At 37.9% G+C, this 17,129-nt stretch overlaps 1 protein-coding gene across 2 annotated transcripts in view; it reads left to right on the forward strand.

The window, feature by feature from the left end:
* Nucleotides 1–17,129, forward strand: part of ktub (Tub domain-containing protein ktub) — a 162,434-nt gene that overhangs the window by 111,541 nt on the left and 33,764 nt on the right. For both annotated transcript variants that reach the window (XM_067144422.2, XM_067144423.2), the window contains one exon: nt 2,323–2,440. In XM_067144422.2, coding sequence (XP_067000523.1) covers nt 2,323–2,440 — 118 coding nt within the window. The remainder of the gene's footprint in view (nt 1–2,322; nt 2,441–17,129) is intronic.

The following is a 17,129-nucleotide window of genomic DNA, read 5'->3' on the forward strand; positions in this document are numbered from 1 at the left end:
GTTTTGCCTGTTCTTCCTCTTCACTTTCTTCATTTTGACTTTGAAAACTCCAACAAGTGGTGTGTGATCTGAGTTGACGTCTGCACCAGGGTAGGTTTTCACTGCGGTGCAACTGTTCCTGAAACTTTTATTTACCAATATGAAATCAGTCTGGTTTCTCACACATTTCCCAGGTTTGTCCATTGGAGACTTCCATGTATATAGTCTTCTAGGTGGGAGTTTAAACCAAGTGTTCATGATCACTAAATCATTTGACATCGCAAAACTTTCAAGATCATCCCCTCTGGAATTCATCTCTCCTAGTCCAAACAGTCCTACAATGTCTGATGTCCTACCTTCCCCCACTTTCGCATTGAAATCTCCCATCACAATTGTCAGATCATGTTTGTTAAGGTTTTTCAAAATCCCATTTATGCTTTCATAGAATTCTTCTACCTCTTCATCTTCCTTGTCCATTGTAGGCGCATACACTTGTATTATGTTTATGTCAATAGGCCTAGCACTCAGCTGTAACATCATTACTCTGGCTGATACGGGTGTGAAACTTTTGAGACACCTTGCTACTTCCGCTGAAAGTATTACACCGACTCCATGTTCATGCGTTCCATCAGCTCTACCCGAATATAGCACTCTATGTTTATTTATGGAAACATCTCCCGTATTCGGCCATCGCATCTCACTAACACCAAGTATATCTAACTCCATCCTATCCATTTCTTTAATCGTATTATGTATTTTTCCTCCGTGGCTCATTGTTCTCACGTTCCAGGTTGCCACTTTAATTTTTTCTTGCCACTTGATTTTCTTCATGCCTGTACTCACTACTGTTCCTCCCGGAGATCCGACTGAGGAACTTACCCCGGATGATGATAATTTCGTCATGAGCATAGCCATAATGATTACTAGGACTTGCCATCAGGCCTTTAATGTAGTCGTTGTCCAGTGCGTTCTACATCCTTATGCCGTTGACCACCTTTGTGGTTCCTCCGCCTTTAAAGCCAGTTTCCCAACTCAAGGACAAAAGAGTTTGTATTAGAACCATGAAACTACTTGTGATTAGTACCACCACGCGGGGAACACATGGGTCTCTTTTACTTGCGCGTAGTACCACTATGTTAGGTACCAAATAGGTTTGTGATTAGTAGGAAAAGAGTACGATGCCGGCTTTTACATTACCTGTGATTAGTACCACTATATGAGCGACACCATGGTTCTGGCTTGCCTATGATTAGTACCCACGGTATGAGGAACACCATGGGATAGCGCGAGTCCCTGTGGTTAGTACACTTACATGCTGAACACTATAGGTTTGTGTTGCCTGTAAATGGCGCCGCAATGTGCGAAACACCCAAGGTCTGTATTACATGTGCGAATTTCATTACCTGTGAGTAGTACCATACTGTGTGGAATATCGCGAGAGTACGCTACTTTTGATTAGTACCGTAACATGGCAAATACCATGGTTCTACTTTCATAGCGATAAGTACCATTATGAGGGTCCGATTACTTGGATTTTGGACCCCTTTAGACTAAAAGCACCATCAATTCAGTATTATGCTATAGACACAGTCCCTTGGTCAGTAATACTATTGTTTCATGTCAGTTTCTGTGAATTACATAAAATCAGCTTCATGGTCCATATTGCACTTCAATAGATTCACAACTAAGTATTTATTTATTTTCCACCTTGTCGATACAATGATTGCTTAAGGCAATTTAATGGTTAAAAGTGGTACATGTTTCGTATATTATCAACATCTTCAGCCACATAACACTGTTTAGATGAAAAAATACATAAATTGACAAAGTAATGCTTTAGAGGAAGTGTCCTTAAAATTAACATAAGATTGTCAACACATTTAGAAATACAAGAACGCCTAAAGGCGTCAAACCCAATACTCATGTGACAGTTGTTGACGCCCCAGTTAAGGGGTTAATTAATGTCATGGCCACTTCCTTACCACTCCTAGCTTTTTCCTATCCCATTATCGCCATAAGACCTATCTGTGTCAGTATGACATAAAGCCAATTGTAAAAAAAGGAAATTACTGACATCTGATATAAATATTGTGAACTCATAGAAATATCCGATATATATCCACAAACCTCAAAAGAGTGACATGGAGTCGTGATGGAAATTTATGGGAACACAAGGACAATCCGTCATTGCTAATCAGTGGGTTAATAATGTATTATAATTTGTTCCTCATTATGATGCTTGGCTTTCGGTTATTTAAAGATATATTCGATAATATGTAAGCTTTTCATTGCTTTAATTCATTTTTAATATTATTTTTCTAATCCTCATTATTTTTTTTATAGGAAACCAATGTACTGGGTTTCAAGGGACCAAGAAAAATGACTGTAATTCTACCAGGAATGACTCAAGATCATAAGAGAGTTCAGATTTCACCACAGGATGATCATGAAGGATTGCTTGGTAAGGTTCTCTGTTTACTTTAGAAATATACTAATACTGTCCATTTAAAACTATGGTTAATTATGATAGTTTTACTCAGTGAATTTCATTGGGGAATGATGAAGTATTTTTCGAGTATATTTATTGGAGGTTGATTATTACTGTTTTTGTTAACATTTATGTAGAGAATTGGTGCTGCATGTACAGTAGTTGATCTGCACTAAACGATACAGGAAGAGGGGAGGGAATAGTATTGAATAGATTATGAATATGCACACAACACACTGACTGTAGACAGTTGTGAATTTTCTTTAATATGGAAAAATAATAAATAATAACATTGGTGCATGTTAAATGTCCCTTCAAGGACTATAGATTCTTTAAGAGACATCAGAATGCCAGAATTGTTTTCTTAAACACGATACGTAAATGTGCTAATAATTCTACCAAAATGAGTTGCTCTCAAATGCCAAATAACTGCATCAGAATTCAGTGAGATATAAGTTTATATGCAAGAATTATATGCTTAACATCTATTCTGTCTGCTAGTGATTTTAACATTAGTGCACAGGATAAGTTTTATTCATTATATTGCCATACCTGCCACCTTTTAGAAATCAAAAATAGGAAGATTTTTTAATTCTTGGATTTCATCAAGTGTATTGCGCCACGGTCTCGGTAAAAAGAGGACAAGATAAAAGGCATACATATCTACAGTTACAATGCGAATTAACCATTACATTTAAAATCTTAAACTAAGAAAACACAAACGATTGCAAGAAAACGTACCTAATAATCATTCTAATTTATGACACATACATACGAATAGTAACATTTAGACAGATAAGTCAAGAACTGACTACAACTTACCAAATGGTGAAGAATATACACATGTAGGTGATACAGAGACTGCTGTGTTTACTTGTTTAGCATTGATTCAACAATGCACTGCCATACTGCTGCTCATAACACTTTCCACTTAGACTTGATTTGACCACCAACAGTTTACTGAGATTTTCGTCATTCAGAGATGATCGGAAGTGTGTCCTCGTCTTTTTTACCTGGCTGAACAATCTTTCACACTCGGCATTGCTGTGTTGAATTGTCAATATTGAGAGCATTACTTTTGCGATTCTATCATATTTGAAACACCCATCTGCACCTCGTATATCCCCTATAGCAGACCAAGAACAATCTACTCTTTCTCCTTGCACAACAGACAATGGTAAATCCTCCACTTGGAGAGCACAAAACTGGCACTGTAATGCATCCATTGCTTCTTGTTCATCTTCACCATCTTTCACTGGCAATATAACAGGAAACTTTGAAACAAAATACTTTACAGCATTGAAGGAAGAAGCCTGCAAAGAATTTATCTGAGCTACTTGAGCATTAACAAAAACATCACTATTCAAATTAAATTTATGAATAATATAATCACAAACTGCGACGTGCAAATAAAAGTTTTTCTTCTCCTCAGGTGCCAGATTTTCTACAAGACGAGATGTTGAACAGCCAATTACTAAATCATCCGCTTTCTGATTCTCTCTCGTGTGATAGACCACTTCTAAAACTGTAGGATATTTTTTTATAACCACTGGCTTAACAAACCTACACAGAATGTCCCTCAACATATCCGTCAGCATTGATCTTATGACATGAATCTGAGGTGCTTGCGACTGAAGAACTTTATTAGTTTTCTCAAATGTAGGGATGATAAATGCCAGAAATGAGCAAAATGCTTTATTAAAGTTTGAAGACAGAAAAAGAAATAGTCTCTCCTCTCGTGAAATACTGGCAGTGCAACTAGACTCCTTTATTTTCTTCACAGATGAGGATGAACTACTCTCAGCCTTCCTTTTCCCAGAAATAACAGAAGCTTGGTCTTGTACTCTACTGACACAAGGACCACGTTCCATTTCGGTATCTTCATGTGCCTTTAGCTTGGGAATTTGGAAATACTTCAGAGATGTGTCTGTGCCATTGGACTGCTTTACTTCATCCTTAAAAAAACTCTGAAGTGGCTCCCACTCTGAAATCAATCTTTCCAAACATTTCCCCAAGGATAACCAGCGTGTACACACATGCTTTAATATTTTTCTAACATCAGTTTGGTACAAAGCTTGATACATTTTGATATGATCTTTTCTCTTTGAGCTTTTGTCTAAATAATAATAAATATCAATTAGCATCTGATCAATTTTGACAGGAAGGGAGTCTGCACCCTTCATGGCAGCCAAATTAATTAAATGACATGGGCATCTCTTAATAATAATGTTTTCGCACTGCTCTCTTAGTTTAGCAGCAACACCGTTTTTTCTTCCCATCATAACAGGAGCATTATCTGCGCTAAAAGCTATACAGTTTGCCATCGGAACGTCATATCTTTTCAGAACATCCAGGAGCAAATTAGCAATATTAATACCAGTAGAATTGCCTTCCAAATTTTCCATGGATAGCAAACGATTTTCAATCTTTTTCAATTCTTTGTTGAAAAACGAGACGACGATAGGATAGAGCTTACTATCTTTATCATTGCTACCATCAGTTGAAATCGCAAAAGGTTCAGACTTTAAAGTCTGAATCACTTGACTATCTGCATCACGGGACATTTCATTAATTATGGCAGATGCTTTTTGTTCTAGCACACGCATATTTCTTCGCAATGTCTGAATCTGGGAACATCTTTCTGAACAATGGCCCTGCGTGGTCCGAACAAGACAATGCAAGGTTATGTTCGACAATGAACGTCGTGAACAAACATTCTGCTCGAGTGACTGCATCATCTTCCTTCCCACCTACAAAAAAATTACTTAATTTTTTGTTCCTTTCGAGACAGCTAGCACTATCTTTGTGTTTCTGTGTGACACTGTGGGCTACAATATCTGTTTTCCCTCCATGTGAGATATTAATATCACACCGGCACACGGAACAAAATGCATAATAGTTTCCTTTATTAGACTGTAAAATGAACGGAAATTCAGTTTTATAGGTATCCCTGAACACTTGGAGATAACGTTTGTTATGTTTTGTAGTCATCATGTGAAGAGAAAATACCACAAACTGTCACAGACAACTCTCTGAAATACATTGAAGTCATTAAAATTATGAACTCTGGTCAACACAAAAGCACTGAAATACGCGAAACTACCACATACAAAACAAATCAATATGTCTCGTACATTATTAACATATGATTTCCACAGGGGGAAAAGCACAGAACCGCAAGAAAAAACACGTTGTCTAAAACTCCACCGAAACTACGCACAGAAACAAGCGCGCGAACCACACAAAAACAAACTCACTCTTTCATGCCGATCAACGGAGTCCCTAGTGGTCGCTAGTGCGCATGACCTTCTCTGACTCGTAAGACGATTGCCGTCCCGAATTCCCACCTGAAACAGCACATACGCTCCTGTAGTGAGCGGGAAATATGATACACGAAGCCGACGGATGATCCGCCCGCGAAATAAAGCATCAAATACCGGTAAATATGCTTAAAAATGAGGTTGTGGAAATTACACAAACACATAAGAATTCGTCCTAGGGGAAGAGTACTGACCATACTGGAGGTTATATTGGTCAAAAATAGGAAGAAATAAAAATAAATCGGAAAACCGGAAGATGAGTTAAAAATTGGAAAGTTTCCGGGTAAATCGGAAGGGTTGGCAGGTATGTATTGCTGTGTTCCTGTGCATTTCTGGGAAGAATTTGATAATTAGGAGTCCCTGGGGCAAGACAATAGTTTCAATATTTCATATGACGTCATTGAAACAGTTATCTAATAAGGATAACAGCAACAGTGATAATACTAAGAGAACACTAGGGTGAAGCACCTGTAGGGGAACTGCAGCGTATCTTTGAGCTGACCAGGGAGGATGATGTAATGGAGGGTCAGCAAACGGGCAGCCAGTTGGATGTGAGTCAACGAAAGAGCAATAGTGTTTCAAACGCCTCACATTGTATGCTACCGAGCTCGATAGCTCCAGTCGCTTAAGTGCGGCCAGTATCCAGTATTCAGGAGATGGTAGGTCCGAACCCCACTGTCGGCAGTCCTGAAGATGGTTTTCCGTGGTTTCCCATTTTCACACCAGGCAAACGCTGGGAGTGTACCTTAATTAAGGCCATGGCCGCTTCCTTCCCACTCCTAGCCATTTCCTATCCCATCGTCGCCGTAAGATCTATCTGTGTCGGTGCAATGTAAAACCAAATGTTTAAAAAAATTTTTAAAAATCGTATGCTGGAATAGATACAAAGCAGGACTTCAATAAGATAAGTTCCATATTTCAAATTCCTTAGTGTTTGGACAGAAATAAAACTGTATTTCCTTGTGTATTAGGCCCCTTTATAGATGCAAAAAGTAAGGGGGGCTGCAATATGTGATAGCCTCTCGTTTTGTCCAGTGACTTCTGGGTATAAAGAACTATAAATTGTACAGGTATGTATTCTACACTATTTTTTTTAACAAATTTGTGATTGTATTCCGAGTCCTACTGGCTATTTTCATGTGAAGGCAGCATTTCTAAATTTAAAAAATAAAGAAGGCAATAAATGGTGAACACATGACTTTTAGGCCTACATATAAAATAAATACAGTCATAGATACTCTTGTATCATGTCATTCGTTTCATCTCATTAACTCTGATGAGGTTGACGTCAGGAACAGCATCCGGTTGTAAAAACTCGCTATGAAGATTTGTCTTGCTTCATGCTCAGTCTCGTAGAGAAAAGGGATAAGGGTATCATATTATGCGATATTAATACAAAAGATCTTATTGGCCAGTCATTTGTATCTGTCAGTTGAGCTGTTGAGCTATCACACAGTTAACCTGATCACTGCTTCCACTTGAATTATCGTTGTCTTGTGCCACCAACTTACATGCTACAGGTGTGTTATCATTCCAAATGACGTCATCTTCACTGCCATCAAGAACATTTGAGATCCCATCTTTTTGAAACTTTTAAAAATAGTTTTGTTCCCGACTATAGAGTCTAAACAGTGAGAATATATTTGCATATAGTTCCTGGAGATAATCTCTGTTATTCCCAGTTGGTGTATATGTAGCAGAAACCACCCCTTATGAATAAAGCCGTGCTGTAGAAAGTGTGCCAACCCACCAGATGATAACTAGTGTATGTTACGAGTTGTACTTTTGAATGTAATACATAGTGACTGGAATCATTCTTTGGATAACTGCGGCTGTTGAAAGCCAGACCTTTATTTTTAAGTATATATCATGCTTATTCTCCACATTTATCATGCCAGTATTTACCTAAACAGCTGTAATTGAGATAAAAGAGACTGCATTTTTTAGGTTAGGTATGCTCTCAATTGCTTGGATAGAGCCAGAAGTTCCACAATAGAAAGAATAAAAATAAAGAACGAAAAAAAAGCCTGCCACATTTATGGATATCTACGGTGTGGCAGTAATGCGTTTTATCATCATAATGTTTAATTTTTTAAGTTCGTTGTCTCCATTTTTTTATTAATGCGTAGTATGTTTTGTTGGGCATCTCCAAAAATGAAAATAGTAGTTAGTGGGACGTAAAATCAATAACGTTATTATCATTATTTGTTAGGTACATTGGCGAGTAAAACAGTCGTTATGATTGGATTGTTTTCATTACATTTTAAACCTACTTCTCTCCAAAAATTACCTATATTGGCCCAAATTATAAGATATTAACTGATCACTTTGTTAATAATCTTGCCTGCTATATTAATAGTAACAACCGTGAATATTTCATAACTAAAGTAAATTCATTTCCTCATCCCGAGGTGGTGCACCTTCTTTTAGGCGCACCCTCAATCGAGGGGAGCTGCATGTACCACTTTTACTGCATGTCAACTTTCCTGCCATTGTTAAATCTCTGGCAGTACAGTACTGAGAATCTAACTCAGGTCCCCGAGAATGGCAGCTAATTGTGTTAACCATTATGCTGATGGACATTCTTAACTACAATACACAGACATACAGCATGACTGTTGCGTGCTTGCAGTGTGCAGGTTGGACACAAAACTATTCACCTATTTGTGCAACGTTATTGGAGCTGCAGTAGGCCTACGCTATGAAATTTAGATGTACTCCATGACTTTGATGCATGCTTTCATTGTGCGGGTCGTATGAATGAAACTATTCACAAATTTGTGTGATGTCATTGGAGCTGCAGTAAGGCTTGTACTTGCTTCAAAGCGGAATCGTTGTTCTTCTCTGACAAATTGTATTTGATGGGGGGTCTGGTATGCAAGATTTGTTTTTTCATTTTCTTTGTCTCGAAAAGCCAGGGGGTCTCATACACAGGGAAATAGGTAAATATTTCCAAATGTTGAGTGTGACTTCATAGAATCAGATGGTGTTCTTTTAAAAACAAAACATCTCCTTTGTTTCATAGCCTGTATTTTTATTCCTTGTTTAATAGTGTGGTTTTTACAGGTATGTTACAGTGTAACATTTTATAAAGAACTTGCTTATTTATTTATTTATTTATTTATTTATTTATTTATTTATTTATTTATTTATTTATTTATTTATTTATTTATTTATTTATTTATTTATTTAGTGTATAGCTAGAGATACGGTGTCTGTTATTGTAAGATCTACACTATATACGTTTGTCCAAATTGTTTATATAGTCTATAGTCGCAAAAGCAAAGTCACTAGCACTGCCATTGTATTTTCTATTCCTGCATTCTTTGATGATTTGCTTCACTGTCTGTTGTGTAGCGCCACAGTCACAATCGGCGTTGGGATTATGTTCCACTTGTAGTGAAAGGCTGCACGGTTCCCGTAGTTCGTTCAGATCCTGTTCAGTGCAGAACATAGTCTACGGGGGAGGTTGAAACCAGGTGGCGGCGTCTTCTTCATAGAAGGCATTGTTGGGTAGTAGTATTTGTCGTTGAGTCTCTTCTGCCATTCAGCGGAAGTTTGGTAGTTGCTGTTCCACTAGTTCATGGCATCTCTAGTTTGTGGTTTTCTCAAAGGCAGGCGATTAATATTCGCATCGCTGATGTCATTATGTATCGGGAGTTTTGGGTTATTCACTATTTACTGAATTCTCTTAGGAGAGCATCTTTACGTCTGAGATCTGGAGGAGGGATATAACTTAACACTGATAGCCACTACGTGGGAGTAGATTTGATTGTGCCAGTGATGAGACACATTGTAGTGTTCAGCTGGGTATCTATGATTGTGTGGGCACTATTTAACCAAACAGCAGCGCAGTATTCAGCAGTCAAGTACACCAACCCTTAAGCTGAACATCTCAGAGTTGCAGCTGTAGATCCCCAAGTTGTTCCACACAGCTTATGAATTCTATTGTTGCGAGTTCTTACTTTGGCAGAGACGTTCAGGAGATGTTGTTTATAAGACAGTGTTATATCCAGTGTGACTCGTAGATATTTAGGGCATCTATTATGTCTCAATTTCTGGTTGTCCATTTACACATTTAACTCCCTGTTAGACATTTTATTGTTTAGGTGGAAGCAACAAACTTCAGTTTTGCTGATGTTTGGTTGGAGTCCCCATATTTTAAAGTAGTGTGCCAGTGTCTTGAGGTTTTCAGTCAGGATCTCTTCTGTTTTCTCAACTGTTTTGTCCCTGATAGCAAGTGCCCAGTCACCTGTATATCCGAATTTCATTGAAAGTGTCTTCGGCATGTCTGCAATATATAAACTAAACAGCAAAGGAGTGAGAACTGACCCCTGTGGTAGACCATTGTTTAGCGATCTTTGGCTACTTACAGCGGTGTGTTTGACAGACTGAAAAGCTTTATGTTACACTGTGTGTATCTGTCTGAAAATTTAAAATTTTTACAAATTGGGGTGATAGGACCATTATATTCAATTTTAGTGCTACATATTTTTACGTATTTTGTACTATACCACATTTTAGAATGAATTCACATTTTTATATAAAACAAGCAATTACAGTATGTCCAGTGCTTAATTAAATGCGTGAGATTATACAGAATTATAAAATATGTTTTTTTTTTACTTTAAATTGAGAGTTAATGAAATGTAATCGTACTTTTACAACGCAATGGGTCAACAATTCATGTATAACCTCATATTTCCCAGCTTGACAAGTCTCAATACGTACACCTTTTACTGCTATCATTTGTTAGCTGGTTTTGCAAGAAAGTAGAAATTACGAAGTGTGTAGGGTATTTCCTCACTCCCCTGCCTCAAAGCAGTTTACTAGCTCAGTGATTTTTTGCAATAAAGGTAGGTAGAGTTTTGGAAAGGAGAGAAGTTGTTATTTTATTCACTAATATTTATAGTAAATGGTAGGTGGGGGATGGTCATTTTAAGTACTTCCAGAAACCAAGGACATTATGTTTGGTCAATGACAGTAGTTCAATTCTGTAGGGACTGCTGTAAAACTTCTTTCATACATTTTGGTCTTATGTGTTTTTTTACAAATTTTCTACAAGAAACTTCATATGTTAGTCATTTTGCGCATAAGTTGTGGTCATTGAAGAGATGTTCGTCATCGTTCGTGTAAAAGTTATCATTTGTTTGTTAACAGGGCAGCTAAAGCAATGCGATTTCATTTTACATAAATAAATATCACGCGAGAACACGTTCCCTTCCTTGTATAAATTACTTACACGGTAAGTCACAACACACAATTATATATACTAGCAAGTGACACTGCAGCTCTTAATAGCGGAGTACCCTGAAGTCGATTCTGACAAGTACAGATATCAACAACACTGACTCGCGCACTATAACATACACTCTCTTGAACTCGCCAACTCTGCCTCGGAACCCAACAGTCACTCATATTCCATCACTTGCCTTCGAGTCCAACCTGATCAAGTCCTACATTCACTCCGAGTCTAACACTGACTGAGTCCTCACTTCTGACTTGGTCCTGACTCGACTTGACTGTCTCATTGACTGCTCAATATATATACTGTTTGATCAACCATCTAGAATTATTGATTTCTGGAAGGGTTCTTACAACACTCTAATGGAACACACTTGAAACATCGATCGACCAGCTAGTTGAATGGAGTACCCCAGTAATGGATCCAACTCGAACTTTTATTTTCTGTTTACTAATACACATAGAAATTTCTCCAACATTCCTAATGTCTCTCCACGTATCTGGATAACAAACCTTACAGTAAGTTTCCAGAACCCTTCATATATACCAAATTATAGTACTATAAGTCTAATATACAAACATTATGGAAATTTCTACCGCTTTCGAATATATAGATTTTGAGGTTATACAAATTTATACTACATATTTACAGGGACCTCCCCTGTGAACCATGTGACCTGGCCGCGGTGGGGAGGCTTGCACGTCCCAATGAAGCAGATAGCCAAGCTGCAGGTGCAACCATATCGGATGGGTATCTGTTGAGAGACCAGACTAAGGAATGGTTCATCGAAAGAAGGGTAGCAGCCTTTCAGAAGTTGCAAGGGCGGCAGTCTAGATGATTGACTGAAGTGGCCTTGTAGTAATACTTAACATGGCTTAGCTGTGTTGATACTGCTACACAGCTGAAAGCAATGGGAAACTACAGCCGTAACTAACTCCCGAGGACATGCAGCTCTCTCTGTATGAATGATCTCATGATGATGGCTTCCTCCCAGGTAAAATATTCCGGAGGTAAACTAGTCCCCCATTCGGATCTCTGGGTGGGGACTACACGAGAGGGGGCAATCATCAGGAAGATGGATACTGACATTCTGCGAGTCGGAGCGTGGAATGTTAGAAGTTTGAATTGTTGTGGTAGATTAGAGACTCTGAAAAGGGAGATGGATAGACTAAAGTTAGATGTAGTTGGTATAAGTGAAGTACGTTGGCAGGAAGAACAGGATTTTTGGTCAGGCGACTACAGAATTATCAACACAAAATCAGAGGAAATGCAGGAGTTGGTTTAATAATGAATAAGAAAATAGGCCAGCGGGTAAGCTACTACGACCAGCATAGTGAAAGAATTATTGTCGTCAAGATAGGCACCAAACCAATGCCCACCACAGTAGTGCAGGTCTATATGCCTACTAGCTCATCAGATGATGAGGAAATTGAAAGAACATATGAAGAGATAGAAGATTTAATACAATATGTAAAAGGTGATGAGAATCTAATTGTGATGGGAGACTGTCTCACGACACAAATAAAAAGATGATGTGAGAGCGTTTCGCACGACCAGGGATCATAACAAGCAGTACAAGAACAATAATAAATAGAAACACTTACCAAAGGAATCCCAAGGAAAATTGTTGCAGAATGTAAAAGCAAGGGCACAAGAGGCTGAGCGGAACGATTAAAACTTAATTTTAATTTATCCTTGGCTGAAATAATAAAATTCTCAGATTTGGTGGAGAAAAAGAAACTTTAATTAAATTAAATTGATTAAAAAAACTTCCGACCCCATTTAACAAACTACAAATTAAACCAACTGAGATATCAACAATTAATTACAAATGAGTAAAATGGAAAAATGCATTAAAACCAATCTCACAATGTTTGAAGTCTTCAATTGGGATATGAAAATAGAAAACATTTTCTAAGGCACTAACTCGGTTTTGTATTTAGGATATGAAATTGGTAATGAAACATAAACGCCATGCAAGCTCCAAATTAACCAGGAGAAGAAAATCAATTATAATCCAATTAACGGCCACAAAGAAATAATACGGCTCAAATAAATTAAATATCGTTACCACAAGAGCCACAGTAAATCAGACTTAATGATCACAAGACCGGAGAAAAAATCCAAGCACACAAGGAAAATTCTCATCCCAATCGGCGAATGTCAGATGTCATAATAATAAGACGACACTCAAATGTCAGACTCAACAGAGCACACGTCCCCAAACAGTTTACACTTGGTTACATGGCAACGAAACACGTAACACCCACATACCAAAAAGATGGCTACCCAAACAAACCGAGTAGTCCATTAGAAAAGTTTTCACCTTATAACCTTTATCCCAAAAATGGTGGTTGCGAAATCTTCAAGATAATAACCATGATTGCAATAAGTCAAACAATATCAATTTAAACCACCGAATAGAGATTTATACCATTAAAGTATTCATAAGCAATTATTGTTAGGAGCTCCTACAGCATACATTCATTTAACCTTACATTATGAACCATTTAAATTATCCCACCATGAAAATCAAACCAAAATACATATTTGAAGTTTCATTGAAACCCATGATTACAAACCAAACATTATATTGACATGATTATGACCTGATTTTCTAATGTTTCACCAATACTGAATTATATGAAACTTGAATCAATAATTTCTCATACTGTTATTACGCCAAAACAGTTTCTATTTGTTTCTCAAAATCATTCATTTGAAGGATTCATTGATGAGATCAGTGCCGTAGACAAGAAGATTCAAAACATACTCACAGCGTCGGAGACTTCAAAATTTTTAAAAAATTAAAAAAAAAAAAAACATTTTAGGCCTAAACGTCCGGATGGCGATCATTCTACCCAGGGTCTAATCCGGGTAACATCTTCCCAGCTCTCAGTTACTAGTTTTTCACTTAAAATTCAACCAGAACATTAGGCAGCAAGCTTCCTTCTTGAACAAAACAATCCAGACAACTGCATTTCACTCATTGTAGAGCTTACACATGTGATGATCGCAAAGCGAGTCCAACTTGATGTACCCAGGTGGTAGCACGCACACGGCGATCAGGGAGGCTAGTACAATGCTACCCCACTAGAAGGTGCAGAATTAGCGAGCAGAGAATAAGGAAATGCATATAACGACGGTCCAGCCCACTCAATAGGCCACAAATCACATGAAGGCATAAACTGAGCTGCAAAATACTTCATGACTCGCATCTAGTTATTTAAAATCCATTATAACTGGAATGCAGTGGTAGGCCAGGTAAGAGAAGGAAATACAGCAGGAGAATTCAGATTGGAACAAATGAACGAAAGAGGAAGTCAATTGGTTGAATTCTGCACTGATCATAATTTAGTCCTTGCGAATACTTGGTTCAAACACCACAAACGATGGCTTTATACGGGGACGAGACCTGGAGATACTGGAAGGTATCAAATAGACTTCATTATCATTAGGCAGAGATTCAGAAACCAGGTGTTGGATTGCAAAACTTTCCCAGGAGCAGACGTGGACTCTGACCACAACTTGTTGGTCATGAAATGCCATCTGAAGCTGAAGAAATTGAAGAAAGGAGAAATGCAAAAAGATGGGATCTAGACAAGTTGAAAGAAAAGAGCGTGAGGGATTGTTTCAAGGAACGTGTTGCAAAAGGACTAAATGAAAAGGCTGAAGGAAACACAATAGAGGAAGAGTGGATAGTCATGAAAAATGAAGTCAGCAGGACTGCTAAAGAAATGTTAGGAAGGAAGAAAATATCAACTAAGGATCAGCGAGTAACTCAGGAGGTACTAGACCTGATTGATGAACGACGAAAATACAAGAATGCTAGAAATGAAGAGGGCAGAAAAGAATACAGGCGATTAAAGAATGAAGTTGATAGAAAGTGCAAGGTAGCTAAGGAAGACTGGCTGAAGGAGAAGTGCAAGGATGTCGAAGGTTGTATGGTCCTAGGAGAGGTAGATGCTGCATACAGGAAAATCAAGGAAACCTTTGGAGAAAGGAAATCTAGGTGTATGAATATTGAGAGCTCAGATGGAAAGCCACTTCTAGGGAAAGAAGACAAAGGAGAAAGATGGCAGGAACATATCCAACAGTTGTATCAAGTTGAAGATGTAGATAATTTGGTTCTAGAACAAGAAGAGGCTGTTGATGCTGATGAAATGGGAGACCCAATTTTGAGGTCAGAGTTTGACAGAGCTGTGATGGACCTAAATAGGAACAAGGCACCTGGAATTGATGACATTCCCTCTGAATTACTGACTGCCTTAGGAAAAACCAGCATGGTAAGGCTATTCCATTTACTGTGTAAGATGTATGAGACAGGAGAAGTCCCATCCAATTTTCGGCAGAATGTTGTTATACCTATTCCCAAGAAAGCCGGTGCTGACAGGTGTGAAAACTATCGCACCATTAGTTTAGTATCTTATGTCTGCAAAATTTTAACACACATTATTTACAGAAGAATGGAAAAACAAGTTGAAGCTGAGTTGGAAGAAGATCAGTTTGGCTTCAGAAGAAATGTAGGAAGACGTGAAGCAATCCTGACTTTACGTCTGATCTTAGAGGATTGAATCAAGAAGGACAAGCCCATGTACATGGCATTCGTAGATCTAGAAAAGTATTTGATAATGTTGATTGGACCAAGCTATTTAAGATTCTGAAGGTGATTGTGATCAGATACCAAGAACGAAGAATTATCTATAATCTGTATAAAAATCAGTCTGCAGTGATAAGAATCGAGGACTTTGAAAAAGAAGCAGCAATCCAGAAAGGAGTGAGACAAGGCTGCAGTTTGTCCCCCCTCCTTTTCAGTGTTTACATAGAACAGGCAGTAAAGGAAATCAAAGAGGAATTTGGAAAGGGAATCACAATCTAAGGAGAGGAAATCAAAACCTTGAGATTTGACAATGATATTGTTATTTTATCTAATTTAAATGATTTAATGAAATCTTAAAGAACAACAAATTCTATTTCCACGGACGAATGGTTTCTTCACAAGTTCCTACACAATTTTGGGCGTAATTCGTTTAATCATGTTTGATGTTTATCTGTTGATTCCTGTAGCTGGAAAAGAACTATTACATCATTCATGTCCAGTTTTATATCTTGTTTCATGACCTCACACTTTAAATCTAATCTAACCCTAGCCATTATTAACACTTGAATAACCCTAATAATTACGTACAAACCAAAAGCAACTCGCTGTATAATTACGATGTCATATCTCGTTATAACATTTTATAAAGTTTGCGCACCCCTCAAGACAAAACAATCATCACTACCACCGCTCTATATTTTGGACAACCCTGAATTTGGCTAACCTTGCTCATTATACTCTAAGTTCGTGGTCTCAGATGTACATTACGATCTCAATTAAACAAATTCACAGTATCCAACTACTCGCACGTTATTCCCGGATGGAAATTTCAACTATATTCCGTAATTATTTATCTCCGTTGCCACGAAGGCAATCTCAATCCTACACGTAAACCACTACATGTTCCGTTATACCAACTGTTCCCCCCCTCGATCAGCTGCGGTCTCGATACAAACGACCCTTCCCTGTCTGTCAGTCTCGATATGAAACATCTGTTCATCATGCCTGACTGACCACAAAGAATGAAACATTTAACTTTGCAAAAAACTAATATGCACATAGATTTTCCTTTAAAAGTTCCACAGTAATTGTACACATCGCAAATTAATACCGGCGCAGATTCTTGTATTCTGCTTTCCATTCCCAACATTATAAAATCTTCCTCGGGCTTCCACAAGTCCCGGCTTCATTGACAGGTCTCCAACAGCTGATTCACAAATCTCATCTCGACTCACACGACAAAACTAACCTCTTTTTCCCAAACTCACTACTATCACTGATAAAAAAAAACCTGGAATAAAAATCCTTACTAGAATCCACGACATCTAATAACGCACAATGCTTTAATAATGAATAACTTCGCCTAAAATGATATTGTATTTTAATAACTGGATTTTCACGAAAATTACTTACAAAATTCCTGATATTATCGTCACTCAGACACAGCTTAAACGGACATAGAATACACTACACTCATGACAAATTCACCGACATGCG

Source organism: Anabrus simplex, chromosome 3 (assembly GCF_040414725.1).
Source record: "Anabrus simplex isolate iqAnaSimp1 chromosome 3, ASM4041472v1, whole genome shotgun sequence".
NCBI classification, from domain to species: Eukaryota; Metazoa; Arthropoda; class Insecta; order Orthoptera; family Tettigoniidae; genus Anabrus; species Anabrus simplex.